The sequence below is a fragment of the Podarcis pityusensis genome, assembly GCF_964106645.2.
Source record: "Podarcis pityusensis genome assembly, chromosome: 9".
NCBI classification, from domain to species: Eukaryota; Metazoa; Chordata; class Lepidosauria; order Squamata; family Lacertidae; genus Podarcis; species Podarcis pityusensis.
In genome coordinates, this window is record NC_138034.1 from 64,394,507 (window position 1) to 64,414,368 (window position 19,862).

A 19,862-nucleotide genomic window follows, 5' to 3' on the forward strand; every position below is an offset into this window, starting at 1 on the left:
GCTGGGTTTCCCCAGCCACTCTGGGCAGCTTCCAACAAAATATTAAAAATACAATAAAACATCAGTCATTAAAAACTTCCCTAAACGGGGCTGCCTTCAGATGTCTTTTAAAAGTAAGATAGTTGTTTTTCTCTTTGACATCGGGTGGGAGGGCGTTCCACAGGGTGGGTGCCACTACTGAGAAGGCCCTCTGCTTGGTTCCCTGTAACTTGGCTTCTCTTACTAACTAGTGATTTAAACCACGATTTAAATCATGATTTACAGTCATTCCTCTGCTTGAAGTAGCTTCGGGTTGAGCGTTTTCAGGTTGCACTCTTCGGCGACCCAGAAGTAACGGAACGAGTTACTTCCGGGTTTCACCGCTCGCGCATGTGCAGATGCTCAAAGTGACTTCACGCGCGTGCGCAGAAGCGGCAAATCACAACCTGCGTAGACACAGGTTGCGTTCGTTTCAGGATGCGAATGGGGCTCCGGAACAGATCCCATTCGCATCCAGAGGTACCACTGTAAATTGATTTGATTTAAATCAAATCCACCCTGCTTTCACATTATTCATCTTTCTTTTCTTTCACATTATTTTTTCACTGATTTTTTTAAATTTTAGATGAGATAGATAGATAGATAGATAGATAGTCTGGAGAGGTTGCCCACTGGCTACTCAAGGTGTGGACAATGGTGAACGTGGATGGGCCCACGCCCTGACTCTGTTTAAAGGCAGCTTCCTACGTCCACACACAGAGACAGGCTCACCGAAGAGGCAACAGGAGACAGTAGCGCACAAAGACGCCAATGACCCACACGATGGTCAGCCGTAAACTGATGTAGTGAAAGTTGACGTTGGTCCTGGTGAGGAGGTTCCAGGAGACCAGCTCCTCCGAGGTGAACCTCTGGGTGACTTCATCTTCCACAATCGCTTCATACCCCTTTTTGCAGAAGTAAAACACATCGGAGAGCTCAAAGTCCCCATGGCGCAGGCCAGCAATGGCTTTCTCCATGGTGGTCTGGTCCCTCTGTATGATAACTTCAGGTAGGGAATAAATAAATAAAAAGCACATTATAGCTCAATGAGAAAATGAAGCCAGGCAGTAGGCAGGTCAATTATCTGCAACACAAGTTCCAGGCAACACCTGGTACCATTTCCACAAGGTCAGTTTATACCTGCCATTAAAGGGATCGGGCGTCACCATTTTATCTAAGAGATCAGCAGGAAATAATTTTGCCAAAGTCCCATTAGCCCGGTGACTCCCTGGGCGGGAAAGCCTTGCTCCCACATGTGGTTTGGCTGAAACCAATTGGAATTACTTCATCCATCATCAGCTTTCTGCAACACATCTGCTATACCAGCTTTCAAATAACCAATTGCATAAATTGATTGGGAGTGTGGAGGTAGAGGTGATGCTTTGGTCCTACATTAATGGCTTGCTCCGTTGAGTGGGGATTGCACTTCCAGTGTGCTTGGCTACCTAAAAGACCACCTGCCCCTGTGTAGACTTGTAAGATTACTTAGATAATCTGGGAAAATTCTACTCATGACGCCACACCCTACAGAATATCAGAGGCAGTGACCTGAAAATGGGCATATTCTGCTGTGGCCCTAATAAATAAATAATAATTATACCTTGCCAACAAAGGTCCGTATAGTTAAAGCCATGGTTTTCCCAGTAGTGATGTATGGAAGTGAGAGCTGGACCATAAAGAAGGCTGATCGCTGAAAAATTGATGCTTTTGAATTATGGTGCTGGAGGGGACTCTTGAAAGTCCCATGGACTGCAAGAAGATCAAACCTATCCATTCTAAAGGAAATCAGCCCTGAGTGCTCACTGGAAGGACAGATCCTGAAGCTGAGGCTCCAATACTTTGGCCACCTCATGAGAAAAGAAGACTCCCTGGAAAAGACCCTGATGTTGGGAAAGGTGGAGGGCACAAGGAGAAGGGGAAGACAGAGGATGAGAAGGTTGGATAGTGTTCTCGAAGCTAAAAGCATGAGTTTGACCAAAATGCGGGAGGCAGTGAAAGACAGGAGTGCCTGGCGTGCTCTGGTCCATGGGGTCACGAAGAGTCGGACGACTAAACGACTAAACAACAACAAGGTGTTTCCCTCAATTACCTGTCAGCTGCTTTCCCCCAGGGTAAAATCATGGCTGCTTCAAGCAGAACCCACCCACTTCCCCATCTGTTCATCTACCTGCGGCAATTGGGAAAATTCACTTCAGCAAGTGAAGCTTTTGTTTTCCTGATAACTACATATTTACTATCTTTCCTGAGTCAGGAGGAAGGGCTGGATTTCTGGCTGCCGCACCATTGCCCAGTGCGCTGGAACCCAAACCGGAGGAGAGATAACAGGGCAACTCTGGAACAACCCGAGGTCCCCAATGCAATGCACCGGGGGGGGGGAATGAAAGAGTTGTTTCTGTGGTCTCAAGAGAATAATACAATCCTCCAAGTCAACAGCTGGTGAAGGGAAGAGACTCCCCACAGATCTTGTTCCTCGAGGCCGGCCTGACAGTGATGAATTATGCAAGCCCGGGGCGGCGTTTTAGCTAACAATGCGCTATAGAAGAAGGAGGTGCAACACTGAGTAAAGCAGGGGTCACATTCGCAGAGAGAACTGGAGCAAGCCTCAAAGGGATGCCAGGGAAGCAGGAAGCAAAGACAGCACAGGGGTAAAAGAAACATTCAGAGAAGTGAATCCACCCTCCTTTTATCCTCTTCTGGGTGGGGTAGGGATATCAAGCAGTAACAACAGAAGTCTTCAAAACCTCAAGCTAGTGACGACAAAAGTAAAAGCAGCGTAATTCTTTTCCACCCGGTCAACCATGGCCTATTGACAACCGCTGAGCATTGAAACCACAATTTCAAAATCTTGGTTAAATGGAAGTTGTATTAAGCAACCACCTTTCCTTAAGTGCAAAGGAATCAAGTGGGGGGAAAATGTGTTGCAACTAAAGATACCAGAGCAAGTAAAATAAATCGGATAAAGGACAGATTTAATCAACTTACTATGTTGTTGTTTTAAAAAATGCCACCCTCCCGCCAAAGGAGCTTAGGGAATATCTATGGCTCTTCTCTGCCACACCAATTCTCATTCTCACAACAGCCCTATGAGACAGGATAGGCTGAGAAAAGGTGACTGGTGCAAAGCTACACCGCGAGCTTCACAGCCAAGCGGGGATTCGAATCCGCATCTCTCCACTCCTAGTGCAAAACTGTGTTCTGTACCAAACTGACAAACCTGTGGTCTTGGTTTGCAGGCAAGCACAAACGATAGTTTGGTCATTTGGAAAAAATAAACTATGGTTTGCCTGAGACCAAGACTGGGAATTGCTTTGTGCAAGAAGCACACAAATTCTTCAAGGCTAGTCTAAAAAGGTAAAGGGACCCCTGACCATTTCGTCCAGTCATGGCCGACTCTGGGGTTACGGCGCTCATCTCGTTTTATTGGCTGAGGAAGCCAGCGTACAGCTTCCGGGTCATGTGGCCAGCATGACTAAGCTGCTTCTGGCGAACCAGAGCAGCGCACGGAAACGCTGTTTACCTTCCTGCTGGAGCAGTACCTATTTATCTACTTGAATTTTGACATGCTTTCAAACTGCTAGGTTGGCAGGAGCTGGGACCGAGCAACGGGAGCTCACCCCGTCGCAGGGATTTGAACCGCCAACCTTCTGATCGGCAAGTCCTAGGCTCTGTGGTTTAACCCACAGAGCCACCCGCGTCCCCCAAGGCTAGTCTATGTAGTGCCGAAACCATAATTTTGTATTATGTTTGCTTGAGCCCAACCTTAACACCTACCACACCAATTAATCAACAAAATGTTTGTTTGATTGATTAATCTCCTAATTAAAGCTACCTGGAACCCAGTGGGTGCATCTGCATCAGAGGTGGCTAAGCTGTGAGCCTTCCAAATATTGAAGGACTCCAAACTCCCATGAGCCCCAGCCAGCATGCCAAATGGTCAGGGATGAAGTGAGTTGTTCTTTCTCAAACCTGACATAGAGGCCTTATTTACTAAAGGGGACATGGGCTCAGTTTGCAATCCAGCATCACTTTCCAAAATTATAAAAAGGAAGGGCAACTAGTGAACAAAATTTCCACTGTCTTTGGGCAACGTGAACCAAATGGATCCGCACAAGCTTGTAAACAGCCACCTGGGGCAAGAAGGAACCTCCTCTAAGCATCCAGGAAGGAAAACATTGCAAAAGTTGTTTTACTTAAAAGCCACACTTATGCGTCCCAAATGACTAACACAGGCAGTTGTGGGTCAGGCAATCAGGGTTCCAGGACTATCACATCAAGACCCCCATACAGAAGACTTGGTTTAACACCCTTGATGGACCCACATGAGTGTCTCTACCATTAGATGACAGCCAAGTATTGTAAGATTTTTACATCAGATTTCAGGACCATTTCTCCCCCCCCCCCTTCCAAACAGCCATTCTTGTTATAATGGGGCAACAGTTCTAATTTTTAAGAAAACCCTTACCATTTGAAGAAGGAAGCCTCTGTGCCTCTCTCTGCTTCTCAATACGCAGCGTGGCCCACTGTTTTGTAAAGAAGAAAAGGGACAGATAAGGCAAATGTGCAGTATTAATTCTGATTTAGTTCATCTTCCTGATCCAAATATTGTTGTTGCAAGAGATGCTCGCAAGAGATCCTTTTATCATTTCTAACATCTTATTGGTACAGTGGTACCTCTGGATGCGAACGGGATCCGTTCCGAAGCCCCATTCTCATCCTGAGCAGAACGCAACCCGTGTCTGCGCGTCTGGATTCGCCGCTTCTGCGCATGCAAGTGACATCATTTTGATGCGCGAGCGGCGAAACCCGGAAGTAACCCGTTCCGTTACTTCCAGGTCGCCGCAGAACGCAACCTGAAAACGCTCAACCTGAAGCTACTTTAACCCGAGGTATGACTGTATGTATGTTTTTATGGTGACTATTATCCATTTAAGAGTTGCCTTAAGAGATATACTTATTTGAATTAATACTGTATTGGTAATGCGCTAATAGCTACTGTACTTGAGCATTCAGTTCCCCATTCTCAAGTTTTCCATACAAAAAAAAAACCAGCACCACACCTTCAATCATATTCTAATTGCTACTGTGCCACAGAATTAAAGAATTAGAGAGAAGTCAAGGGTCATCTAGCTCAAGCCCTGTCAATGTGGCTTTTAAGTTTTTTGTTCTCTTTGCCGGCTTTCCATGGACATCTTCTTGGCCGCCGTAAGAACAAAGTGCTGGACTAGATGGGCATTTGCCCCTGAACCGGCAGCATTCTTCTGACATTAAGAGCCATTCTCCTCCCACCACCACCCCAGGTAGATATGCCAAGCCAGGTTCATAGGAAACAATTCTTTCAGCCCCAGCTCATGCTCACTGCCTTTTCCTATCTATAGGCTTGTCACCACAGCCCAACTCAAAAGAAACTTCTGCAAGTAGAGCATCGCAGCCAGCAGAAATCTGCTTCCCACATAGATCGGTTGGATCACACGCCTGTGACAGCACTACACAACCAATCAAAGTTGTGGCAGCTAGCAACAACCTCCTGTTGGTCCAGGAATTTCTACTGCATCTTCAAAAGGTGGTATCTAGCCTCAACTTCAAGCCTTCTAATGAAGAACCTACCCCTCTGCACTAAACAGTATTTGCTCCAATCACCTATAGGGACAGGGAGTTGCGGCATGGCTGGTTGCAATCCAGGTATGAGCTCTAAACTACCAGTCCAAGATAAATAGTCTGAAGATGGATCTATAAATGGATTTGAGGAAAGAGCTTGAAAAACAGCCAGCAGCACCTACTCAAGGGTTCTCCCGCTCATGTATGTCAACAATGATATGATAAATTGAAAGACACGCCAACAACTCCCATATGTTCATGTTTTGGGGAGAGGAAGAAGTAGAGCAGGAGGGAGAAAGATGTTCTTGAGAAACCAACACTTCTGCTTGGAATCTCCTTCCTCACTGGCAGTTTTTAAAGCAAATATCTGGACATCTTTTGATTGCATTTCTCAGTAGAAATTAATCTGAAACCTGCATGCAGATTGTAACATGTGATCCTCATCCCTGTTAACTGTATAATATAATTACAGGTTTTAAGGTGTAGTAGTAATATGTAATCTTACTGGTTTTCAAACAACAGACTACTTCAACAAGGTAACACCTAACACCTATAATAACTTAATCACCACAGAGTACACAGGAACAGATGACGCAAACCAGTTCCAATCAAATAGGTTTCAGCAACTCAACTAAAACTGATGTTGCCATTTTGGGGCAAGACGGCTCTAAATTCTTATTTTTCAAATGGTTGACTGACTGTGATTATCAGTTAAACATCTGGCTAGGCTAGTTCCGATGACAACCTTGAGCTAGGTTAAGAGTTTTAAGAACTTAAAAGAAGAAAAGCTACTTGATCCAGGGACAGTCTACATATATATATTGGCCTGTTCTGACCTCTTTTTCTTAATGGTGACTGCTCCTGCTCAGGCTGCACAGAAAAAGCATTTTGGATTCAGAAATTCATTCCGATTGTGCAGATAAAATAGAACTGATAGAATTCTATAGGATGGGGTATTAGTGTGTGAAAACAGATCCAATGATCCCCAGATGGTGGAGATGTCAGGCGCCATGCTGGTACCCAGGCATCTTCACCTGGCCACAAGCGGTCGAAAGCCAGGTGTAAAATGTGCTTGCCAAATTTTGAACACTGCACAATAGCTAAAGGTAAAGGAACCCCTGACCATTAGGTCCAGTCGTGGCAGACTCTGGGGATGCGGCGCTCATCTCGCTTTATTGGCCGAGGGAGCCGGCATACAGCTTCCGGGTCATGTGACCAGCATGACTAAGCCGCTTCTGGCGAACCAGAGCAGCTCACGGAAACGACGTTTACCTTCCCGCTGGAGTGGTACCTATTTATCTACTTGCACTTTGATGTGCTTTCGAACTGCTAGATTGGCACAATGCCACCTGCGTCCCGCACAATAGCTACCCAAACCCTTATGGTGGGAAGCCCACAAGCAGTTCCTGAGCACAATAACACTCTCTTCACTTGCCTTGCAGTTCCCAAATCCTGGTATTCCAATGGTGGAGGTACAACACAGCCATCGTGGCTACCCACCATTGTGTGGGGTGATGTCCCCATGGACCAGAGCACGCCAGGCACTCCTGTCTTCCACTGCCTCCCGCAGTTTGGTCAAACTCATGCTGGTAGCTTCGAGAACATTGTCCAACCATCTCGTCCTCTGTTGTCCCCTTCTCCTTGTGCCCTTAATCTTTCCCAACATCAGGGTCTTTTCTAGGGCATCTTCTCTTCTCATGAGGTGGCCAAAGTACTGGAGCCTCAGCTTCAGGATCTGTCCTTCCAGTAAGCACTCAGGGCTGATTTCCTTAAGAATGGATAGGTTTGATCTTCTTGCAGTCCATGGGACTCTCAAGAGTCTCCTCCAGCACCATAATTCAAAAGCATCAATTCTTCGGCGATCTCCATCGAGCTTAGTAGGTAGCATTCCTCCAGGATTTCAGCAGGGGACCTCTTACCTGGCGATATTAGGGGTTCAACCTGCGAACCTCACCTCTTCTTGGTGAACCAGGAGGTGGCTCTACTAATCAATCACATGCCTCCTATTCTACTGTCCTACAAACCCTGCTTGTGTCCTTCTCCAGAGGCTTCTCCTTGGTTATTGGGGAGCAGAAGTCTGGGTTAGTTGGACCTTTGGCACGATCCAGCAAGGATCCCCTCTGCACTGACATGCCCCGTCTCGCCCTCATTCTCAGCTAGCTTGTTTTAGCTGTGTTGAGTCCTGGAATCAAAGCAGTATCCGCTACTTTTCTTCCACCAAGGAGCCCAGGGATGCTTATTATGGAGCTATCTAATTTTATCCTCATAGCAACCCCATGAAGAAAGTAAACAGAGACAGCCGATTGTTTTTAAGGCTCTACTATTCATAGTCGACCCTGTGATGAACAGCATCTGGCTAATTCTTGTCACCTCCAACACAGTTGTGTATTTTTATGTTGTGAACCGCCCTGTGACCTTGTGATGAAGGGCGGTATACAAAATTAATCATCTTCATAATCATCCTAAGCACACTGACTTGAATGAAAGCCCCACTGATCTCAACAGAACAGCTATGTATGTTTATGTGTCCAAGGCCTGGATCACAATGTCCCAGCACTAGTCGATAAATGGTTTCAGGGTGTGGAAACTCCAACTTGTGACAGTGGTTGAATGCATTTAATTATGACTGTTCCATGACAAGGCCTTCAGATCCAGCAATGTCATGATGTTTAGCAATGTTAAGAAGTTTAGTACAGCAATATGGTCTCTGAAGGGACGTGGGTGGCGCTGTGGGTTAAACCACAGAGCCTAGGATTTGCCGATCAGAAGGTCGGCGGTTTGAATCCCCACGACGGGGTGAGCTCCCGTTGCTCGGTCCCTGCTCCTGCCAACCTCGCAGTTCGAAAGCACATCATGTGCAAGCAGATAAATAGGGACCGCTCCGGCAGGAAGGTAAACGGTGTTTCCATGTGCTGCTCTAGTTCACCAGAAGTGGCTTAGTAATGCTGGCCACATGACCCAGAAGCTGTCTGCGGACAAATGCCAGCTCCCTCGGCCTATAGAGCGAGATGAGCGCGCAACCTCAGAGTCGGTCACAACTGGACCTAATGGTCAGGGTTCCCTTTACCTATGGTCTCTGAACGATGCTCTTGAAGGCATATTTATGTATGCTGCAGCTGATGCAAGACAAAGGCACCCTATATCTTCAGTGAAAGATTCAGTGCAATGAAGTTGTTATGCTCATGAAATGCCACAACTTGCAATACTAACTTCACACAGCAGACCACAGCTGTGACTCCAAGGTCCCTTTCCAGATGACCTGTTTATTGTGCAGTCATCACAATTTGCGGGGAGATTAGATCAAGCAAGTTTCATCCCACACTTTCCCACCATGCCCTCACTGCAAAATGACCAGCCTTTTGGGGAAGCAGTGTTGTTGTCAAGAGAGCTCCAAATCAGCTTTCATTGCACAACCTGAATTGGCCAGTATGTGACTGAATCCCACCCAAAAGGAGCGACAGTCTGGAAGCATCCTTTGCGTTATTTACCAAGAACAAAACTGACTATGGGCATAACCCCTTTGCATGATGAATTAGGACTTCATCGCAAGAGTATAAGCACGATTCTGGGTCTAAGGCAACTGAATGGCAGCTTTATACAGGGAGAGAAGGACAATAAAGCCCATTCTCTCTCCCAGCACTGTTAATTAAAACCTGCTTCGGATGAAGAAAAATATTGCAGGACAGTATTTTGCTATTCCACCATGAGTCAGTAAGTGGAGTCCAAAGGGCAACTCTTTATGTCCACCTCCAGCCTTAAATTGTTCTCCTTTTGCTTTAAGCACTTTTCCTTTAAGTTCCTGGTTTTGTTGCCCAACAAACAAGATTCATTAATAGCCAGATGCAAGTCCAAAATAAAACAAGATCCCATAACTCATCTTCCAACGATGAAAGGCAAGCAAGACGGTTTAAGAAGAGGACGCTGAGTTAGTCGTGCTCCTGAAGATCAGATTTCAGTCTCTGGAGAGCAATTGCATTCTACACATGGTGGTTGGATGTCAACAGGCCTTGGGAGCTGCTGACAATAGGCTGGGTGGCTCTGGCAAGCGACTGAATTTACCATCGCAACAACTATGCATTTTGTTAAGAGGAGACAAGGTTTTTCTTTACCTGCTCCATGAATAGGCTCACCATCAATCTTTTCTTCTATTGGCTTGACTCTGCCATTGTGTGTCAGTATATATATAAGTGTCCAAAGCATTTAATATATATATCATGAGAGCCAGCCTTAACCAACCTGGTGCCCTCCCTATGTTTTGGACTACAACTCCCATAAGCCCCAGCCAGCAGTGATGGGAGCTGTAGCCCAAACCATCAGGGAGGGAGGATAAGGATAAAACCAACCTCTAGAAAAACAAGGAAACCAGAAATCACACAAAAATGAGGTAGAGGCACTAAATGGGAAGGATGCATCCCAGATGCTCTGCATGGGGGAGAACGGATGTCCTTCAGGCTTTTAAATAAGACCAGTAGGCCGTTTTTCCCCCATAAGAAGAAACTATCCCAGGCACTGCAGACATCTCTAGAGTGAAGCCAACATAATCTCACAACAAAGCAGAATCAATAAGCATAAAGCGTATTTTATGGGGGCGGGGCGGGTTAAATGCACTAACCTGTCGGTGGAACAACACAGAGGAGACATCTCTCGAGCCTATAGCCCTTTATTATCTTTGGGTGTGCGCGTATCTGCGTTCCCCGATTGGCTAACGCCGGGGATGCAACGCGAAAATGGATTTTTTTGGGAGAACTGAATGACAGGCGCAGCGACGAATTGGAGGTCAGCCTCGCGTTCGCTCCTCCGCAGAACTGAATCTAGGATTTTTAGGGAGGGAGGGGATCCCTAAAGAGCTGCCATTGTTCGCGTCCAAGACCCTCTCGGGGCTTCCCAAAGGCCCATTTCATTGAAGTGCAAAATAAAAATAAAAAGCATCGCGGGTGCGAGGACGTCCACGCCCTCCTCCGCGTTGCAAACCGCTGAATCACGCAAGAAAGGTCAGCTGTTGTTTATGGCATGGGGGGGCGGAATGGGGGGAAGCGCAGCAAGGAGAAAGCAGGCGGCGAAGCGTTACCTTGGGGGGGATCGGGAAAGAGGGAGGAAAGCTCTGCTGCTCATTTTGGAGAGGCAGCCCCGAGGGGGCGGCACGCGTCGCCCTTTGCGCAGGCAGCGCAGAGCCGCGACTCACCTCCAAGGTCTTCACCAGGACTTTGAGGTACAGCTCCGAGATCCCCAAGGACACGCCGAAGATGGAGGGCAGCACGATGAGCAGGAAGACCGCGGAGAACCAGAAGCCGAAGAGGCGCAGCAGGAGATCCAGGAGCTGCTCCATCCCGAGGGCTGCGGGCGCCGCGCTGGCTTCCCCAGACGCCCTACTCGCTGCAGCGCCTGAGCCGGACGCCGGCTCGCCGCGCCCCGCCTCGGCAGGGGGAAGCCGTCCGTGCGGGCTCGCCGGGGGAAGGCTGGGCAAAGAGCAGCGCCGGAGAGGCCGCCTCTTTCTCCGCGCGGCGCAGCTCCACCCACTTAACTCCTTTGCGCCCAAGGCGCAAGGCTGCTGTTGGCGAGGGTGCTGTCGCCGCCGGGCGAGCGCTTGGGCAGGAGGGAGACTACGTCCAGGAAGGCGTGTTCGGAGCCGGGACTCGGGTTGGTCAAGGAGGAGCGGAGCTCCTGCCGAGCCCCGCAAGAGACGAGCTTCCCCGATCTCATGAGCGGCGTGGGTGTCTCCCTGCGAAGGCTCCTGGGGGCGCGCCATCGAGGCGCAACTCCGGCGCGCGGCGGGATCCCGCCCCTTCGATTGTTCGCTCACGGCCACATTGTGATCTCAGCATAGGAGCCAACTCCAATAGAATAGTTGAGGCGGCCATCCCTAGCCCCAGTTGACAGTCATTGCCATTTAAATAGTGTGGGTGCGCCCCGTCCTGTGATCGATTGGGCGGGATCTGGATTACCTGTCGCACCCCCCATTATTCAAGCTGGCACCCATGGGGGCCGCGAGTAAGACCGGCGGCAGGGGGCGGAACTACTGTCAGCCCCCCCCCCCAGCTGCAGGTGTATTCAGCAACATGTCCTGGAGAACAGAAGAAAAGCCGACTGCATCCCACCTAATCTGACATCCTGTTCTCACAGTGGCCAACCAGACACCCTAAATGCAGTAGCAACAACAACAACAATAATAATAATAGTATTTATTTATTTATTCATACATACATACATACCCCAGCCACTCTGGGCAGCTTCCAACAAAATATTAAAATACAATAGTCTATGAAACATTAAAAGCTTCCCTAAACAAGGCTGCCTTCAGATGTCTTCTGAAAGTCTGGTAGTTGTTCTCTTTGACATCCGGTGGGAGGGCGTTCCACAGGGCAGGTGCCACTACCGAGAAGGCCCTCTGCCTGGTTCCCTGTAACTTGGCTTCTCGCAGCGAGGGAACTGCCAGAAGGCCCTCGGCACTAGACCTCAGTGTCCGGGCAGAACAATGGGGGTGGAGACGCTGCATCAGGTATACTGGACCGAGGCCGTTCAGGGCTTTAAAGGTCAGCACCAACACTGGGAAATGTACTGGGAGCCAATGTAGGTCTTTCAAGACCAGTGTTATGTGGTCTCGGCGGCCGCTCCCAGTCACCAGTCTATCTGCCGCATTCTGGATTAATTGCAATTTCTGAGTCACCTTCAAAGGTAGCCCCACATAGAGCGTATTGCAGTAGTCCAGGTGAGAGATAATCAGAGCATGCACCACTCTGGCGAGACAGTCCATGGGCAAGTAGGGTTTCAGTTTGCGGACCAGATGGAGCTGGTAAGCAGCTGCCCTGGACACAGAATTGACCTGCGCCTCCATGGACAGCTGTGAGTCCAGAATGACTCCCAGGCTGCGCAGCTGGTCCTTCAGGGGCAGAGTTACCCATTCAGGACCAGGGAGTCCTCCACACCTGCCCGCCTCCTGTCCCCCCAAAACAGTACTTCTGTTAGCCACCATCCATCCTCCAACTGCCTCCAGACACTCACACAGGACCGTCACTGCCTTTGCTGAGGTAGCAAGTCTCCCCACCTGCACTGGGGGAGGAAGGGGGTGCTGAGGGTGTGGCCTGCCCTGGGTGTCATCCCTGAGGGGGGATGACATCACCACGCCGCCTTCCGGGACACTCGACGCTCACTCCACCCCTGGGTGCCAGAGCAACTCATTCCGCCCCTGCCCATCTGAGATTCCCAACAACTGGTCTTCACATAGATTGTCGTGCTTATGTATTCCGTGGTTTTTATATTTTGATTTTATTCTGTGAACCACCCTGAGACCTCCAGGTATAGGGCAGTATATAAATTTAATAATAATAATAATAATTAATTACAATGGTTGTAGCCATGGATGGCCTTAAAGGTAAAGGTAAAGGGACCCCTGACCATTAGGTCCAGTCGTGACGGACTCTGGGGTTGCGGCGCTCATCTCGCTTTATTGGCCAAGGGAGCTGGCATACAGCTTCCGGGTCATGTGGCCAGCAGGACTAAGCCACTTCTGGTGAACCAGAGCAGCACACGGAAACGCCGTTTACCTTCCCACCGGAGCAGTACCTATTTATCTACTTGCACTTTGACGTGCTTTCGAACTGCTAAGTTGGCAGGAGCAGGGACCAAGCAACGGGAGCTCACCCCATTGCAGGGATTCAAACCACCGACCTTCTGATCGGCAAGCCCTAGGCTCTGTGGTTTAACCCACAGCGCCACCCGCATCCCCCATGGATGGCCTTATGACCCATGAATTTGTCTAATCCTATTTTTTAAGGAAATGTATTGTCACCCAGGAACTTGACCTCACTGTAATTTTAGATTTGCCTCTGTCATAAAAACACAAAAATAACCATTACTGGATCAGACCAAAGGCCCATCTGGTCCAGCATCCTATTCCCATTGTCACCTGCCAGATGCTTAATGAGCACAGCAGCACACTCTCCTGTTGGTTTCCCTCCTACACCTGGTATTCAGGCGCATATTGGCTCTCTGACTCCAGGTGTCATCTGAGGAAATGGTTGAAAGAACATGATTAGGCAACACAGGACAGCTGACTTAAAATGATCGGTGACATACTCTTGCAGGTATGAGAACATTTAAATGCCTTTCTGTACTGCCTGAGCTCTAACCTAGTTAGGTGATCCTGGATTCTTCTTGATTTGGTCATCCTAGAGCACTGAAGGAGGAAGCCATTTGTATCTTTATCAGTGACAAGCAGCGGGTTATAATCCATCACTTTGCTGAGCTGTGGCCTTTCCCCTTCCAAGGGTATAAAATTTTGCACGTGCGGTGGGAGGGAGAAAATGGTCAGGGCCTCTCTCATAATGCTAGAACCTGAGGACATTCGATGAAGCTGAATGTTAGAAGATTCAGGATGAGCAAAAGGTCCAGCGCCGAGGGCCTTCTGGCGGTTCTCTCACTGCGAGAAGCAAAGTTACAGGGAACCAGGCAGAGGGCCTTTTCGGTAGTGGCACCCGCCCTGTGGAATGCCCTCCCACCAGATGTCAATGAGAACAACAACTACCAGACTTTTAGAAGACATCTGAAGGCAGCCCTGTTTAGGGAAGCTTTTAATGTTTAACAGACCATTGTATTTTAATATTTTGTTGGAAGCCGCCCAGAGTGGCTGGGGAAACCCAGCCAGATGGGTGGGGTATAAATAATAAATTATCATGCTCATCATCATCATCATCATCAACATCTCCGCTGGAGTGAACCGGCCCAGGTGAGGTAAACCTTGCCGACCCCTGACATAGTTAAACTATGGAACTCTGTGCCACAGCAGACAGTAGTAATCACTGACGTGGATGGCTTGAAAAGAGGACTGGACAAATTCATGGAGGATAATATCAATGGCTTACTAGCCATGATGGCTATGCTCTCTCTCCCAATGCTGTACGATTCCAAACGCTGGTTTGCTGGAAAACCATAGGAGGGGAATGTGCTCTTGTGCCCGGGTCCTGCTTGAAGGTTTCCTACGGGCATCTGGGTCGCGGCTACAAAAACAAGGAGGTGGACTAGATGGGCCACTGGCCTAATTCAGCAGGCTTCTCTTTCGTTCTTCGGAACCCGAAAATTATATCACAGATATGGCCAATAGACAGGGGGTTTTGAAGCTTCAGTCCAGCAACTGCTTGGCTCAGCTGTGCTAATGTGACTTTCCTCATTCCTCTAGAAAACCCTGTTCCTACCAAGAGGCTTTGAGGCTGGGAAATCAAAATAAGCGGCTAAAACAGCCAGCTACCTCTCCGCTAAATATGTAAGAGAGTTCAAAAGGTAACCATCCCCTTTGGAGAACTAGGCTAGGTGCTTACTTGTTGCAAAGTTCAATCTAAATAGAAACGCTAGCAATTGGCAGGGTTTCACATCTCGCATTAACGCATTACATAAGTATGTGACAGATGAATGCGGGTAACTATTGCATCAGTCAGACTAAAGAAGTGGTTTTAAGTATCGAGGGTGTGGATAGTGCAAGATATGGGGCCAGCCTTGATTACAATCATTTTACCCACTGCGTTATAGTAAGTCCTTCTGTAGTTAAGTCCCAGCCGACAGGATTGCAACAAGAACTGCCCCACTGAGAAACATGTGAGAGGTAGTAGCATTTTCAGTGGAATTCAACGATTTGCAAATCTACCCCCCCCCCCAAAAAAACCCCAGCAACTAAGCAGACAACCCACACACACCCTCCCCCTGCAGCTCAAAAATAAAATAAAATTCTGGTGTGGCTTAAGCGTGCTCAGTAGTCGTGGAATATTGAGTGGCGAGAATTCTCTGCAAACATGATAGGTAAAGCAGTTAATAAACCATATGAAGAATGCATGCACACCAAATAATCCTGAAACTGTAATTTGTTAAGGGTAAACTATAGTTCTTCTTTGGGAAAGTCTCGTGCTTTAAATATATGGTATGTGTATGTATGAATCCGAACTTCAATGTCTAAAATCCCTGGTAAAGGACAAGGATCCTGAGATCACATTAAGGGTAGCCAAATTCTGTGTGATTGCCATTAAAACTTAGGGAACAAGCTGTGCTATCATAATGATTAAGGCTTTAAATGATAATTTTAGGTTATATGTTAGTGACTAAGTTTTAATTTATATATTTTTTAAACTGTTGCTATATCTGTAGTGTCCCTGTTATACCTAATTGCAAATTCAAATGTATCCCTATCATGTTTTATGACTTCCTTGATATTGTATGTGGGCTGGAACTGGTCTGTGACCGAAATAATAAAATTCATTCACACACACCTTCAGTTTGGGGGATCAGGAGCACTGTCTCTGATCCCAAGTCCAGATGTGTATGGCGTTTCTTGTATCCCTATTGTGTTTTATGATTTCCTTGATATTGTATGTGGGCTGGAACTGGTCTGTGACAGAAAAATAAATTATTCTTCTATGTGTACGTATCCAATATTTGTAGTATGGGCAGACTCCCCTGGACAATGGAGCGCCCATTCACACTTCTCAGGGTGGGAGAGAGGAGAACATGTAACTTTATACCAGCTCCCTTTTCAAGGTCACAGAAACATGCTCTGATCCGCAGTGAGCCATCAGTATTCCTATGTGTTCCTTGCTGTGCTTGTGTGCAGTGACACATTTCAAGGCCCCCACATCTTTGTCAGGGGAAACCACCTTGCCTTGCAGATATTTATCTACCATGGCTCAGGTTTCACTTATTTAAACAGCTGTGCTGTTTGTCAAAGGCAGAGCTGCTGGGGAGAGTTTTCTATTAGTCAAGGGAAGGGAAGGGAAAGGTATTTTGAGGGACATGAAATAATAGCAGGAAACGAAAGGAAATGACCTCAGTTGAAAGCAGGTTTTATTTCCGCATCGCAATATGAAGTTTTATGATCCGCAAGATCACAAATAGGTCCAGTGCTTTTTTTCCTAGGGGGACGCAGGGGTACACATACCCCTAAACATTTTGTGAATCTAGGTTTGGCCTCATTGGAGGCCAGTATTTCGATATGAGTAGGAAAATGAGAGTAACCCCTAAACATTTTTTTTTAGGAGAAAAAAGCACTGGAAAGGTCTAACTCATAGCTGTTAACTTTTCCCTTTTCTTGCAAGGAATCCTGTTTGGAATAAGGGAATTTCCCTTAAAAAAAGGAAAACGTTGACAGCTATGGTCTAACTTGCACTTAAGGCATGCGCCACAACCAGATTCACATCTGCACTGTATATTTAAAGCAGTATCGTAACACTTTAAACTGTTATAGCTTCCCCTAAAGTATCCTGGGAACTGAAGTTTTAAGGATGCTGAGTTTGGTTAGTAGACTCCTATTCCCCTCACTGAACTACAATTCCTAGGATGCATAGGCGTAGCCAGGATTTTTGTGGGGGGGGGGGGCAGGCCTTTCGTGGGGGGGGGGAGAAGAACCTCAGTTTGCTATGTATTTTTATTTATTTTTATTGATTGGGGGGGGGAACTGCCCTTCCCTGCTCCCCCTTGGCTACGCCCATGCTAGAGTGTCTTGGGGAGAAAACTGTATTGTTAAACCACTGCCCAGGCTTGCACCCTGAGGTCACTTGGTTCTGCTAATGCAGCAATTTGACTTTGCCACCAGAGGTTCACACCATTGTCTCTCAAGACAGGTGGATGTCAACAATAAGAACTGGAGCTGTACAAGGGGAATGGAGATCTCCTCTTGGCACCCTTAGCAAACTACAGTTCCCAGGATTCTTTGGGGGAAAGCCATGATTCTTAAAAGTGGTATGGTACTATCTTAAATGTTTAGTGCAGATGGGACCCAGGAGAAGTGTTTTGGCAGCATGTGTCAATTATGTTGGGTCGCAAACAACCAAACATACAAAGGACAACTGCAGAACTGCATAGCCAATCAGAGCACACACTAACTCAGCAAAGAACACGCCACTCTGCTTGGTTGCTAAACAACACAACACCCACCCACCCCTTGATTAACTGACTTAACCCTTCAGTCACCCACAGAATGATCTCTGCTGTTGCACTTCTGACAACATGAGGAGAGTCATATGTTCTCCGTTCCTGCACTATAACATGCTTAGCGTCAACTATCAGGCGTAGTATTTTAACATGCACACCCGATCCTATACGGAGTTAGCTGCACCTGAGCCCATTAAAAATCAATGAATTTAAGCATACCTAGCTCTGCAGGTAAACCTAGCTCTGTATACCTAGCTCTGCATAAAGAAGGCTGATCGCCGAAGAATTGATGCTTTTGAATTATGGTGCTGGAGGAGACTCTTGAGAGTCCCATGGATGGCAAGAAGATCAAACCTATCCATTCTGAAGGAAATCAGCCCTGAGTGCTCACTGGAAGGACAGATCCTGAAGTTGAGGCTCCAATACTTTGGCCACCTCATGAGAAGAGAAGACTCCCTGGAAAAGACCCTGATATTGGGAAAGATGGAGAGCATAAGGAGAAGGGGACGACAGAGGACAAGATGGCTGGACAGAGTTTCTTGAAGCTACCAGCATGAGTTTGACCAAACTGAGGGAGGCAGTGGAAGACAGGAGTGCCTGGCGTGCTCTGGTCCATGGGGTCACGAAGAGCCGGACACGACTAAACAACTAAACAACAACAACAGCTCTGCAGAGAATAGAAGCCTAGCCGGTTACAATTACTTTCACTGTACATCTTAAATTATTGCTAGCGTCGTCTGCTGCTGATGTTTGTTCATTTAAAACATCTCTGTCTTTCTTAAGCTGAGCTCACGGTGATTACAATCATTACTTATTTCGGTTGGATTTTTATGCTCAGGTTGCAAACCTAACACGCGCTACTTGGGAGTAAGGTCCATTGAACACAGCTGAATTTACATCCAAGTAACATGCAGAGGTTTGTATGCTAAACTGCTTCAGAAAACTTGTATAAGGTGTAAAGGCAGTGTGGAATTTTAAAAATTGTTCTAACCTTGTTGGTAATTATCATTCAGCTATAAAAAAAATGTGCCTAATCGTGATCTTCTTTTAATGACACAACTATTGGCAAACTCTGCCATAAAAGATGCTAAAGGTCATTGTCCACGCACTGTCTGCATTCTCATCATATAATAACTGGTTGTTAAATTAGGTGAGAGGGAAATGCTGACTCCAAAGAACTGCTATTTCTGAACCTTGGACTGTTTTTTTTTAAAAAAAGTTCCTACAGGTTTTCTTACAGTGCCTCAGAGTCCACCACCTGTTCAATGAACCCATTGCAGAGTAAAACTGAAATAAATCATACCAGCAGCCTTGTACTCAGCAATGCTTTGGAATTCTAAGAAGTCAAAAAATAAATAAATGCAGTTTTAAGATCAGTGGGTAAAATCAGTGCCGTTTTGAAAGGTTCATTCCGCCATCTTGATTCAAAATGGCACCCCAAATGTAGATGAAAGCCTGCTCCTCATCTCCAGAACACCATGCAAAATTTGGTTACGGTTTCTTAAGAGGTTCCCAGGTGCACAGAGAATGAACAGGTTTCCAAAATATATAGCAGATTAGCACCGACATGAAGTTGACAGCACCTTTCCCATGCACATGGTTATAATAAACATATTAGCAGTGTTCACTTTCAAATTTTATGCTTCTAAAATCCCATCCACACTAGTAGGCAGTGCTTGAGGGTATATAATGTATTTGTGCCATGAGTTGTCCCCTCCCCAACCATTATAAGTACAAGAAACCTGAGATGTGTGTTGTTATAGTATGTATTATTATTGAAATGAAGGTTGTCAACCTGCTATAGTTGCACAACATAGCAGTCAAAAATAATTTGTAACTCTTGAATGCTCCTCCTTAACCTCAAACCCAAAGTGCAATGGTTAATTCAATAACTGGTTAAAGTTCCTATTAGGTTTTTGGCTTTTAACTATTTGGGAGTGCGCATACCCCCCCCCCATCTGTATACACTGAATTATCTACTACTTTTGAGGCAGGCAAGAAGGATGCTTAAAAACTGGAAAGGAAAACCTTATTCACACTGCTGTATAAATTAAATTATTTAAATTAAAATTGTGCCTAGATGCCTTTATTTGTTTTCAGACTACAGCTCCTATCATCACTCACTGTGCTGACCACGATGGGGGGGAAGGGAACCAAAATAAATAGATAACCAGATAAAGGTGTGCAATATACATATATTCCTTAGGTTTGTTTGTTAATAAAAACCGAACAAAAACGCACGTGTGTGTGTGTGTTTCCTTATGTTTATTGTTTGTGTGTTAATAAAAGCCAAAGAAAGACACCTGCAATGATTCCTTGTTTCTCGCGTGTATCTTAATAAA

At 46.6% G+C, this 19,862-nt stretch overlaps 1 protein-coding gene across 1 annotated transcript in view; it reads right to left on the minus strand.

The window, feature by feature from the left end:
* Positions 1-11,381, minus strand: part of GPAT3 (glycerol-3-phosphate acyltransferase 3) — a 30,698-nt gene extending 19,317 nt beyond the window's left edge. Inside the window, exons 1-3 of the mRNA XM_081020884.1 lie at positions 10,796-11,381; positions 4,481-4,538; positions 751-1,021 (exon numbers count right to left, since the gene is read on the minus strand). Coding sequence (XP_080877010.1) covers positions 751-1,021; positions 4,481-4,538; positions 10,796-11,359 — 893 coding nt within the window. The 5' untranslated portion in view covers positions 11,360-11,381. The remainder of the gene's footprint in view (positions 1-750; positions 1,022-4,480; positions 4,539-10,795) is intronic.
* Between the last annotated feature and the right edge of the window lie 8,481 nt (positions 11,382-19,862).